The sequence below is a fragment of the Bos mutus genome, chromosome 6, assembly GCF_027580195.1.
Source record: "Bos mutus isolate GX-2022 chromosome 6, NWIPB_WYAK_1.1, whole genome shotgun sequence".
NCBI classification, from domain to species: Eukaryota; Metazoa; Chordata; class Mammalia; order Artiodactyla; family Bovidae; genus Bos; species Bos mutus.
Window position 1 is genome coordinate 97,151,373 of NC_091622.1, and position 13,582 is coordinate 97,164,954.

The 13,582-nt window shown below is 43.9% G+C and overlaps 1 protein-coding gene across 1 annotated transcript in view; it reads right to left on the reverse strand.

Annotated features, from left to right (window-relative positions):
* Positions 1–528: 528 nt before the first annotated feature.
* Positions 529–13,582, reverse strand: part of SCD5 (stearoyl-CoA desaturase 5) — a 175,809-nt gene continuing 162,755 nt past the window's right edge. Inside the window, exons 4-5 of the mRNA XM_070372591.1 lie at positions 6,696–6,928; positions 529–2,029 (exon numbers count right to left, since the gene is read on the reverse strand). Of these exons, the coding sequence (XP_070228692.1) occupies positions 1,839–2,029; positions 6,696–6,928 (424 nt within the window). The 3' untranslated portion in view covers positions 529–1,838. The remainder of the gene's footprint in view (positions 2,030–6,695; positions 6,929–13,582) is intronic.

The following is a 13,582-nucleotide window of genomic DNA, read 5'->3' on the forward strand; positions in this document are numbered from 1 at the left end:
GCCCACCTCGGCAGGGCTGTGGGGAGGAAGGGATGCTTCATGATGTTTTGATGACATGTAGGAGTTGGGTTCCCACGTGTCAGCTCGAAGCAGTACAAGCAGAGGTGTTGGTGACTGTGAAGTGACACCACTGGGGCAGCAGGGGTCCCCAAACTCTGGGATCTAATGCCTGATGACCTGAGGTAGAGCTGATGCAATAAAGTGCACAATAATTGTAATGCATTTGAATCATTCCGAAACCACCCCCCCAAAAACACACACCACCCCCCAAGTCTGTGAAAAAACCGTCTTTCACAAAACCAGTCCCCGGTGCCAAAGGTTGGGGACTGCTGCTCTACAGTCTAAATAAAACCTGCTGATTTTCCCTCTGGTTATGCGTAAGACTGATGGGATAGGAGAGGTCCCGTCTTAGGGGCTGTTGTTAGCCCAGAGCCCAAATCAAATGTGCATTATGTGGTCGTCACAAAGCATAAGGCACCCTTGAGGGACATTCAAACTGGGTTTAAGTATCAGGTCAGGAACACCAACGAATTCATAATCATTTATTGTGAATCACTTATAGTTTACACATTATTAATGGCAAAAATAACACCGTTAAACACCTGCTGGATGAAGAACTTTATTATGACAATTCCTTACCGGCGTCACTTCTTTTCAAAAATGTAAATTTAAATCCTACATCTTCCCTATCTTTGCAGCACTATCTTCGAAGTGCTCTGATGCCAAACTATAAGGCTCTCTTTTGCTCTAACATCTAACACAAAGGGCACGCTGTCCCATTAATTCGACATGCTCTTTACAAGGCAACTTAACACACAGATTTTTTTAAAATCCAGAGGCTACATAATGATCACTTTATGTCTTGCTGCAAAATCAATGAAGGCCGCATGCAGGTGAAACATTTGTAGACACTGAGTTCTAGATAACTGTTGGTTATTCAGATCTGATGACCTGGTGTGGAAAATTAATATGCTTATTTAGCAGGAGTAGGTAAAGTACATGCACCAGTGGCTAGGATCAATTAGAATATAAATTAGGTGTCTAAACATTTAAATGAGAGCTTCCTTTGAGCTTCACTTGATGTCTGGCACTTCTGAGTTCTACACCTTAAACCGACAATAGCAAAGAGAACAAAATCAAACACTTAAAACAGGCACTGATTATAGGGTCAGCTGGACGGACAGCTCAGGACACAAAACTAGCTGAGCAGTGAACAGACCCCTTGAAGCAAAGAAAGCGGAACATTAACAAGCTGGAAACAGGGCAAAAAAATAAGAGAGCCATTTCCTGTATTCTCACTTTTTAACATTTTCAATTTTCTTACTTTAAAACAACAACACACACACACAATAATTACAAAGCAGAAACATTCTTTCCTTACTACTTAGACTCTCTCTTTTGTCTTCCACCCTGCCTCTCTGCTCCTTCAGATAGTCTGTTTAAAAATAAGGTTGGGTTTAAAACAGAAAACAAAGGCTCTCCTGAATCACACTGAAAGAATATGAAATTCCTTCATCCTGTCAGGGTTAACATCACGTACAAGTACCAGCACATGACGATGTATGTTTGAATGACATGTTGTAGCTACAGCGATTAAATCACATGTCCGCGTTCTAGTGTTAAAGCATAGTTACACTGACTTTTAAAAAATTCTTTTCATTGATAGTTTGTATCTTGACATTATTTTGAGACCAACGAAAAAAACCCCCAAACTGCGTGGATTCTGTTCTCTCCCCAGCTTGCGCCCCCTCCCACGATCCAATGAACAAGATAAGTGTAGTAACAAAGGCCATGAACGGAGGCGTCGTTGACAGCGGGCGAAGATGGAGGATCCAGAGTCAGGCGCTCCCGTCTCCAGTCCGGGCTTTCCGGGCTTCGATCATCTGCTTGGTTGCCCGTTTGCGGTCAGTGGCTAGCCCCAGCCAACACATGAAGTCAATGAACCAGGTGGTTGGGTTGAAATTTAAGCCAAATTCACTCGCAGAGTAGTCAAAGGGAAAGGTGTGATGGTAGTTATGGAAACCTTCACCTGGAAGACAAAGAAGGCTTGAAATAACACTATCGGCACCTCTCTGCAGAGCTTTGAAATGCCACGAGATTGCAAGACCCTGTGTTAGGCTCCATGGGGTACAAAAAACTTACGGAAGGTCCCCTATGTACAAACCTGCAAAGACGTGTTGTATGCCATCTGTTGTACTGTGCATGCATTTCAAGGTACTGGACTGTAAGATTAGAGATGCTTTATTTTTTGTTTGCTTTTTATGTATGTATTATCTATGTGAAAAGTATTAGAGACCTATTACAGTTCAGTATTATATAGCCAATTGTGTTAGATGGCTACCTAGGCTAACTTTGTTGGATTTCTGAACAAACCGGACTTCCGAACTTGGTCTCAGAATCGAACGTGTTCGTATGTAGGGGACTTACTGTACTTGCCGTCTGCCCTTAGGCAGCATTCACTGAATTGGCTAGACAAATGATAGGAACAGAAAAATAACAATAAAGTTATCAGCATAAAGTCTCAAGATGAATTTTCCCATGAACTGGTGACATGCTCCCATGACTTTAGAGCTGTACTTCGGAAGCTAAATGCCGAATAGCTGATAACAGATCATCATTTTGATGTATGTTCATGAAAGAAAAATAGCCTCTGTCGACTGAAGGGATTAAAGGAAGACTTCTTGGGAAAGCTCGGAAGAGATAAATGATAATCGTTCCCGTAAGTAAGTGAATTAAGGAGTTGGATCTTTAAATATCCAAAATCTGCCTATATATTACTCTTCCCTTCGCAGTGAGTAACTTTTCCTCCCTTACTGCCCCTCCCCCGGGGTGTTTTCAGGAGGAGTCTCACATCTTTTTTCATTTTTCTCAAACAGCTTTATTGAGATGTAATTCACCACACAATTCACCCATTTAAAGTATCCAAGTTAATGGCTCTCAGTATATTTGCAGAGTTGTGCAGGCATCCCCACAACGATCTTTACATCTTTACAACGTTTTCACTACCTAAAAAGAAACCCCACTCCCCAAGGATGGATGGATGTTGAGCCCCATCCATCCCCCCATCCTTCCAGTCCTACTTTCTTCCTCTGTGATGGTTAATTTTGCATGTTAACCTGACTGGCCAAGGAGTGCGCAGATTAACCCTTATTTCTGGGTGTCTGTGAAGGTGTTTCTGGATGAGATTAGCATTTGAAGCAATGGAGTCAGTAAAGTAGATGGTCCTCCTCCATGTGAGTTGGCATCAGCCAGTCCCTTAAGAAGGAAATGGCAATCCACTCCAGTATTATTGCCTGGAAAATCCCACGGCAGAGGAGCTTGGTAGGCTACAGTCCATGGGGTCGAAAAAAGTCGGACATGACTGAGCGAATTCACTTTCTTTCAGTCCCTTAAAGGCTTGGAGGAGGAATTGCCCCCTATTTTCCAGACACACTGATTGAATGTCTATTTCATCTTCTCCTACCCTCAGACTGGGATCTGCATCATCAGCTCCCCTAGTTCTCAGGCCTTTGTACTCAGATTTAATTATACCACTGGCTTTCCAGGGTCTCCCGCTTTCGGATGGCAGACAGTGGGACTCAGCCTCTGTAATCTCACCAGCCAGTTCCTCATCCTAAATCTCTCCTCCTTTCCCTGCCCTGTTCCCGTAAATACACACAGAAACAGAATATATCTACCTTTATATAGATTTAGAAATCCTACTGTTTCTATATGGATATATATTGGGTTGGCCAAAAAGTTCAGTCAGGTTTCCATATGATCTTACAGAATATACCCAATATATAGGTAGAGAGAGACTTATTATAAGCATTATATATATATATATGTGTATATATATATATATATAATTGCATATATATATTCCAGTATCCTTGCCTGGGAAATTCCACAGACAGAGGAGCTAAGAGTTGGAGACAACTTAGCAACTAAACTACCATGTGTGTATATATATATATATATAATCTCTGACTCTTTGTGACCCCAGGACCATAGCCCGCCAGGCTCCCCTGTCCATGGGATTTCCCAGGCAAGGATACTGGAGTGGGTTGCCATTTTCTTCTTATATATACACACACACATATATACTGTCACAAAGAGTCGGACTTGACTGAGCAAATTTTACGTTCACTTGCCTGGAGAATCTTTACTAATACAGTCTCCATAGATTGGCTTATTCTGAACATTTTATGTAAATGAAATCAAATAATATGCAGTCTTTTGCAACTAGCTTCTTTCACTCAGTATACTGTTTTCAAGGTTGTAGCAGGTATCAGTACTTCATCTGTTTTTATTGCTGAAGAGAATTCTATGGTATGGGATATACATACCACATTGCATTCATCCATTCATCAGGTGAGTGACATCTGGTATATTTCTACTGTATAGCTATCATGAATAATGCTGCTATGAACACTCATATACAAGTTTTTATGTGGACATACACTATCTTTTCTCTAGGGTATAAATTTAGGAGTGGAGTTGCTGTATCCTATAGTAACTATTTTTAACCATTTGAGGAACCACCAGATTCCTCCTTTACTTCTTAAGTGGCTACTGGTCATCATACAGTTCTTCTATTGACCACATTTGGAAGATTCTGCTGTATGATGAGTCCATCAGATGGATCAGTCTGTGGTCTGTGATTTTCTTTTTAATTTAGGTCTTTTCTACCCTGTCCCTCCACGCTCATCATTCTTGGACTAGAGTTGTAGAGTTTCCCCGTATTTTTCAGAAACAGGCACTGTTCAAAGAACTGTGAACATATTCCCCGGTCTCCCATATGGCTGGTGTAATAAGAGTCTTCTAATGACCTTTATCAGGAAAGCTGACTGAGAGTTCAGTGTAGACCTTGAGAGCCTTCAAGCCAACACCCAGTTTTTCAGGACCTGTGTCATAGCCACATTCCTTGGTTTCCTGGCCCACCATCCCCTATGTAAGGTGGTAACAGATGCATGGTGCCCACTCTCGTCCACTGTCAGAGTCACCACTGGATGTGGCTTCCCTCACCACAATTCTTACTGAAGACAAAGAGTGAGATGAAGAGAAAACAATAGGAGGGATCAGGAAGCTCACACTTTTCTCTCTGCTTATCAAGTTATTCCCAAAGCTAAATCTGGTGTTTATTCAACTTACATTGCTCTTGTCAACACAAGATCCCTAGGGTCTTAATGAATGGGTGACCCTTACACCATGATGGCAGAAATTCATTGCAGAATGATGCAGAGACTGTTTATACTTAACAGCAGGAAACTTCCTTCCTGGGTTTGGTCTTGAGCTCAAGCTCAGCTTATACAGAAGCCCGAAATGCTTCTATCAAGACACAGCTGTGCTTAGTCGCTCAGTCATGTCCAACTCTTTGCAACGCCAAGGACTGCAGCCCGCCAGGCTCCTCTGTCCATGGGGATTCTCCAGGCAAGAATACTGGAGTGGTTTGCCATGCCCTCTTCCAGAGGATCTTCCCAACCCAGGGACCGAACCCAGGTCTCCCGCATTGCAGGCAGATTCTTTACAAACTGAGCCACCAGGGAAGCCCAAGAATACTCGAGTGGGTAGCCTACCCCTTCTCCAGGGGATCTTCCCAATCCAGGAATTGAACCCGGGTCTCCTGCATTGCAGGAGGATTCTTTACCAGCTAAGCTACCAGGGAAGTCCTGGTAACATTTATTAATCACTTATTGTGTGCCAATCACAGGGCTGCATTCTTCAAAGGGTTTTAATGCTTATAATCCTCACATCACTCAGCTAGCTGCTGTGATTAACCCTACTTTAAAATGAGGATGGAAGTGCACAGAAGGGACAAGTTACTTGCCTAAGACCATTAGGCTAGTAAGGAAAACAACATCCCTGAAGGTTTGTTTCCTGCTAAGCCCTGCTGCAAACACTAGGTAACCTAACCCTGTGGTGACCCCGGGTGAAGGTCAACGCTACTCTTATCTCCACTTTACAGATGAGAACACAAGGTGGGGAGGAGCCAGATAACTTGCCCAGAGATTGAGCAGAGGAACCAAGCCTCAACTAAGCCTGTCAGACTGACTCTTAACCATTTTGCGGACCCATGAGATTGTCAAGGTCCCGTTTCTCTCCATCCCTCTGTTTGAGGGCCTTTTTAAATGGTCAGCCAAATGCTGGACAGCTGAGGCTAAGAGTGGTCAGGCAGTTTGAGAGCGACATCAACTGCGACTCCTCCTTTAGTAGGGAAATGGCTAGCGTAAAAATAAATAGCTGCTAATTACTGATTACCTACTATGTGCCAGGTACCATACTAAGCAGATGACATACAGTATCTTATTTAATTCTCGTAACACCCTTGAAAGTGTGAGTCCCTCAGTCGGATCTGACTCTTTGCGACCCCATGGACTGTAGCCCCCCAAGCTCCTCTGTCTATGGGGATTCTCTAGGCAAGAACACTGGAGTGGGTTGCTATTTCCTTCCTTCTCCAGGACATCTTCCCAACCCAGGGATCAAACCCGTAACACCCTTATGAAGCAGGTATTCCTGTTTCCATTTCACAAATAATAAAGCTGTAAACCAGAGAGTAAGAGGCTTGTCCACGAGCCAGGATTCTAACGCCAAAGCCCAAGTTCATTCCAGTCCTCTCCACTCCCTTGCCTCTCCTGACACGTCCCACAAAACCCCCGAGAAGCCAAGAAGGTCTGAACACCCACTGTCCCCAGGGGTTCCCACCCGACACTCACCAATGGCACCCAGGGTGACGAGCGGGTTCTGCCGAGGGCTGATGTGCTTGTCATAGGGCCGGTTTCCGTACATGTGGGCAACACTGTTCACCAGCCAGGTGACGTTGAGTGAGATGGTGTAGCGGAGGATGGAGGCCAGGAAGTAGGAGTTCCACAGGCTTTCTCCCCAGATGTACCAGGGCACCAGCGTGGGGACTACGAAGCACATGAGCACCACGGTGATCTTGTAGTACCTGGAAAGAGGAGGGGGTCACGCTGCCACGGGGCACCTGTTGACGGTGGTGGGGGGGAGTGAGCAAGCTGCAGGGGGAGTCAGGAATGATGCCAGGCTCTTGGAGCCTGATGTGTGTCTCTGTGTGGGGGTCACAAACCCATCCACCTACCAGGGCTAGGCAGGTAATACCAACTTGAGAATTAGGGAAGGCAGAAGTTATAGGAAGTGGTACGACCTGCTGCAAACTTCAGAATTTCAAGTATTAAACAATTGGTACAGGTGAAACCCACGCATCTCAGAGCGTGTGTCCTACAAGCCACAGTTTGATGGCTTCTATTTCTTTCACCAGTCAGTCAACCCGACAAACAGTTGTGTTTTTTTCAACCATAATTTCAAGAAATATCTAATATTCTTTGAATACTTTGCAGGCATGTGAATCTGTTTTAATGTAGCTTGGGAAAAAGGTAAACAACCCTTCCTTAAATGTTCTTGAAAGGTCGTTGAATGAAAAAAGACGCCGGAATTCTTGGCCCCCAGAGGAGAATTCAATCTGGGGCCAGAGACGAGGCTTGATCGCTCAGAGCTTTTGAGTAATAAGGTTTTATTAAAGTATAAAGGAGGTAGAGAAAGCTTCTGACATAGGCATCAGAAGCGGGCAGAAAGAGTACCCCCCTGCTAGTCTTCAGCTGGATGTTATATAGTGACTAGCCGTCTGTTAATGTAAGAAAGGAATGCCTTAGAACTCAGAATGGCACCAGGCCCCTCAGCCATAAGATGCATTTTGGGATAATCTTGGCACCAAATGGTTCATCCTGGGCCATAAAATGATGAACTTGAATCTTGAAGAAGGGCAGATCACCATACAAATAGTTTCGTTTACATAGATTAGGGGAACACTATCTGAATATAACATACCGGTTTGTCAAGTAGGTTCTGAGCCAAGAGGCTGAACCGACTTGAAGACAGAGTCTGGGGTAAATGCATAGCACGTTAGCATAGCTTAAGACAAACATTTCCATAAGAGAAATGCATTGGTCATCTCTAGGTTTGAGAATAGTTAACTTCAGGTGAAACCAGGTGTCATTATGGCAACACAGTATTTTAAGAGAAACCTCCTTTTAAATTTGTATAGAGAAGGAAAAAATATCGCTAGTTTGTTTCCTCCTGCCGCTTAAGAGAGAGAAAAATGTCTGACACTTGCAGGCTATTTCCTCCTTTAGGAGACCCCTGGCCTTCCTGCCTGTTACCCTCTCACTCTCTGTCCATCCGCAATTACGTTCCAAACCAGCATAAAAATAAACAAATATATGAACAAACATGGCCACGTATAAAGCAAAGATTAAAAATAAACCATCAATAGTTTGCTTGCTGGACTTGAGTACCCAGCAAGTGTTTCCTGAGCACCTCCTGTATACCAGGCCCCAAGGGCTAGTGGTACCAAGACAAATTTGACAAGGGTCCCTGCTCCGGTCGTGTGAAACCTTTGGCTGTGTGGCACAGGCTCTTAGCAGGGGCATGAAGGGGCTGTGAAATGAAAATGTTCAAAGCTGCCTGTTTCAGAACTTCCCTGGAGGTCCAGTGGTTAAGACTCCACGCTTCCACTGCAGGGGCCACAGGTTCGATCCTTGGTCAAGGAACTAAGATCCCACAGGCTGTGCGGTTTGGCTAAAAAATAAACCAACCCCTGCCCCACTCCAAAACAACAAAACAAAACAAAGCTGCCTGGTCACAGCCGTTTTCTCCTCGGTTTTCCTTCGGCTGACCCAGCTCGTGGGAGGCCTCTGTTAAAAGGCGCATGTATGAACCTGGATGGGGCGCAGCTTGAGGAAATGAGATGTGGGAGGTGGAAGAAATCTGACGTGAGTCCAGGTCTGACTTCACGGAAAACAAGCCTCTCTTTGTTCTTCCAGTCTCTGTGTACACAGTGAGATGGTTCCCCAAACAGAGCATGAGGCAAGGGCTTATATGCGGGTAGTTCATTTGGGGAAGTGACCTCGAGTAACAGGAGTGGGCAGCTGGGAAGAGGGAAATGAAAGGAGGGGAGAGTCAAGCTGTGGGTGCCCACTGCTGCGGGACCTCCATGGGACACATGATAGCTCAGAATTCTCTCTAGGAATGAAAAGGGGACTATTTTCCCATTGGCTCCAGTTCCTCTTTGGTCAAGGGGTCTACGTGGGATGTCAGCTCTCTCACACTTCCAGGTTTGCTTGGGTCTGAATGGCTGAGTGTAGTCACGGGCATCTCAGGTGGGGGCGGCAGAGAAGCCAGGGCAGGAAGTAGGCAGTATGGCTGGGCACGTTGCTGGTGAGTTACACTTGTGCCACAGGTAGCTACAGGAGTGAAAAGGTGGGCTGGGAGTGTGAGGTGGGCACAAGAGGTGTCCAACACAAGCAGGAATTACAATACCACATGCGGTTCTTGTGAGGAGCAAATACTAATGCCAGCATGGGGAGCTCAGCTCGGGGCTCTGTGATGACCTAGAGGGGTGGGATGGGAGTGAGATGGGAGGGAGGTTCAAGAGGGAGGGGATATATGTGTACACATAGCTGGTTCACTTTGCTGTGTAGCAGAAACCAGTGTGAACACTCAGATGGGAGTTATCTGATAGGAAAAGAAAGGAGATAGGAGAAGCCTTCTAAAATCATCAAGGGAGAAAGAAAAAGAAAGGGGTGAAGAAAGAGAGAAGGGGCGGTATGAATCTGAGAATGACCCACAGAAGAGTAGCTCTCCTTTATAGATCCGAAACCAGAGACTCACACGTTTAAGCCAAAATCACAAAAGTCAAAGCACTCAGCTCACCTTACAGTAACTCGGGAGGCGTGTCCTGGAGCTTTAAGATGACAGCTTGTAAGTGTTCACAGAGAGACAGGGAGGAAGTCACTCACATTTCCAAGAAAAGACCAAACCTGTTAGACTGGCTGTTAATCTTAAATGTTGCCAAAAATGTAGCATATTTGGCAGCTCAGAGAATGACCTAGAAGCTTATGCTCAGATATCACTCATTAAACTGGAGGTAGGATGTAAGATATAGTTCGGGCCAAGGCAGAAAAGGAGAGACGACCTCAATGGAGGTAGGTTACCTGTATTCAGGCAAGGAGGGGCAACAGTCGACCTACCAACCAGGCTGAGCGTGCGAGGGATCAGGGAGGCTTCATATTTAAAGGGAGGTTTGTGGAAGCGATAAGGGAAGCGTTAGTCAGGCGGGGCATTTTGGGTAATCTTTAGTTGAGATGGCATTTGTAGTTGAACAGGGGGTGGGAGATTTTGGGCAGGGGGTGATAAGTCCCCTGGGCAGGGGGCAGTAATTCCCGGGCAGATGTAGGCGGTGGGAGGTTTCTGGGCAGGGGGTGATAAGTCCCAGGTAGATGCAACCGGCCCGGAGCATCAGGACAGGACTTAAAGTTCAGTTTTGTTTTCCCCAAAGTTAGATGATTCAGCAAGAGCCTTTGAGACCGTTGTTTTCTTTTCCAGGCCCACAATAGATGTTGGAAACCTTTCAGTTCCCATCTCACAGTTGCTCATGACACCACTATCAAAGTGGGGAGATGGTTTTCAGCATTTAGCCCAAGATATGCAGTCCACTGGGCTTTCCAGGTAGCGTTAGTGGTAAAAACAGCAACAACAAAAAACTCACCTGCCAATGCAGGAGGCTTTAAGAGGTGCAGTTTCGATCCCTGGGTGGGGCAGAACCCCTAGTGGAGGGCATGGCAACCCACTCCAGTATTCTTGCTTGGAGAATCCCACGGACAGAGGAGCCTGGTGGGCTACAGTCCATGGAGTTGCAGAGTCAGACACAACTGAAGTGACCAAGTACGCACGTGCAGTCCATTTTCACACATCAAATGCCATCACGCCACAACACTACCATCCAAGGAGGCTTTGATTACAGGACACAGATATTGACACAGGCCCTAACCTTTCAATGCTTTGAAGAATATCCTTATTCCAATAAACTGGATCACAATAAGAATTGAAACATTAAAGGCCTTGAGACCAAAAGTTTTTTCTATGGAGAAGAATCAGGGATTCTCATATATATATGAGAATATATATATATATATATCTATATATATCTGGGTGTGATAAACATCTTAAAACTCTCATTTTTCTTCAGATGAAAATGAAATTGCTGTTCTCTGCAAGCATTTCTTGTTCCTTGAGTAACTCTTGCACAGCAGTCCGGTGCTGCTGGGGTGTGAGATCTTGAGAGTGAAATCTATTAGAGCATGAAAGAAGGGGAAATGACCTGCTGACTTCCAAACAGAGTCAGCTCAGGAAATGTGAAAAGAAGCAAATATAATGGATGAGAGAGAAATTACAGTTCTCAAATATATCGTAATGATGAGGGATGAGCCGTCACTGGCATCTTGATTAAACATGTTTGCTTCTGTGATTCCACTTACGGCCAAGTCAGAAATTCATCTTCCCTGCAATTTTCACATCTTGTAGGGGACCAGGCAAAATCATCTGGGTGCTTACAACAAACATTTATTCTGAGGACAGATGTTCTGCCCTGGCAGCTGGTTAAATGAACGGACCATTCCCTCCTTTGTCTCCTCTGTTATCGACCACCAGGAGGTGGAATATGTGATTGTTTGGAGGCAGATCTGAAGACAGAAGCCCATTGATGGGTTTCAGAAAATCTTCCAGACTCTCTGAATTAAGTTGAAAAGAGGCTTCACCGCTGTACCCTGGAGCCTGCTTCTCAGATGCTTCAGTGTCTTTAAATGAGAGTGTTTCATGATGGCTGCATTTGAAGTATTTTCAGAAAGTTTTAATCACTCCAGATTTGTTTGTGACCCTCAGTTAGTCTTGACATCACTTTCTCTGTGCTACTTCACAATAAGCATTCCCTTAGAAGAAAACCTTTAACTAGACTCTTTCACTTTAGAAGAAAACCTTTAACTAGACTACCTAGATGCATAATTCCCATATTCTGGATAATTCCTCCCATGGAGGAACCAAAGACAGCAACCAGCCTCTCCACGAAAGCATCTCTGTTGGAAACTTGCAGCGTGTGGGAAAAAAGACATATTTTTATTTTCTCTCCGACTACAGCTTTATTTGCTTTTGAGGTCTGAATGTGGAGGCTAGTTGCATCCATCTACTTGATTTTAATTTGTCTTTGTACAAACAGCTTGCATGAGCTCACTAAGCAGCGTTTCAAAAGATAAACACCATCACTGCAGAATTTTAACACAAAAGAGCATTAACCCTACCTCATTAACAATGAAGGACTTGAAGAAAAATGCCCAGACATATTGATTGCTAAGACCATGGAAGGAAGGTTAAAAGGACTTTTCCCTTTTCAAAGCTTTGATTCCATCATAATGAGCGCAGGATGAATTCTTTGAGGTTAGGCTTTGTCTTGATCTAATTCACATCATTTGTAGTTCCTTGAACACAAAATGCTGGTTAACACAGCAGGTGCCCAATAAGTAGCTGAATTGTTGACTTGCATGACAGGAATCCACCTCTTTGGCCAAAAAAAATTAAGTCAGTTCACCCTCAGTTGTTTGATATTTAGGGTTTCTCCAGTCTCCTTTAGAAATTTAAGTTGATTAGACACTATGTCAATCTGTGTCTCTCTTGAGGATTTTTCGTCTCTGTCCTTCCTTCCCCCAACTCTACTCCCTCCCTTCCTAATTAGTTACCAATCATTCTCAATAAATTATAAGAATAACAGATTAACTCCTGATGGTAACAGAATACGATGACTAAGATGAACAATTACAATTATTTACAAAATAACTTTAAAACAAAGTCACTGCACATCTACTTTCTCTCTTAAGACTGCACCCTTAAAACTGCATTCCACCTCGACTCTTGCTATCTGAGATAAACTGAACATCACAGGGGAAGACATAACCATTTTCTTTAATCTGGGACCCATGAAATTATATGCAAACTTTTTTTTTGTATTCCCATTTTTCTGGGGTTCAAGGTCCACAGCTTTCATCAAATTCTCAAAGAGATATTCAATTCCCAAAAGAATGAAAGCCCAATATGTTAGGTTACTACTTTTTGCTTTGATCATGCTGTTGTTATTTAAGTCTTATTTTCTCTGTTTCCTTTAGGATCTGGCCTAAGATTTAAGTAAGAAAAATTTAATTCATTTTAAAGAGTGGTCCTTTGATGTATTAAAAAAATGTTTTTAAGAGTGGTCCTTTAAAATACGAGATTGTCCTCCCTTCTCTATTTAACAGTAAAATTTTTTATAGAATTGGTGACAGTAGATAGCACTCTGTGTGTGTGTGTGTGTGTGTGCTCACACGTGGATCTTGTGCTGAAAGGACAATAGCCAAGTTACAAGACTACAATCCTCTTGCCCCACCCAAGGGAGCAAGGTTGATTCCCAAACTCTATCAATGATAAGTTACTCACCAGTAGCTGGTTTCTGCACAAGAAAGAAGCCACTGGAGTAATTTTGGCTATTTGCATGATCAATATCAACTGCTACAGACGAACTGATTTAGGTGGGCTGACTAAGTTCCTTGTTGCGTGCAAAAAAGAACAGGCTGACAAAACACGGTTTTTTTCCATTCCACATGGAAGAAGTATCACCCTTGCGCACAATGCATGCTTTCTAGCCCGCGGTTTCCATTCCTAAACTCAAGCTGAACCATCCTTCCAAAGGTCTCCGGGCCTTCAGAACTCAGCTGAAGTCTGATTT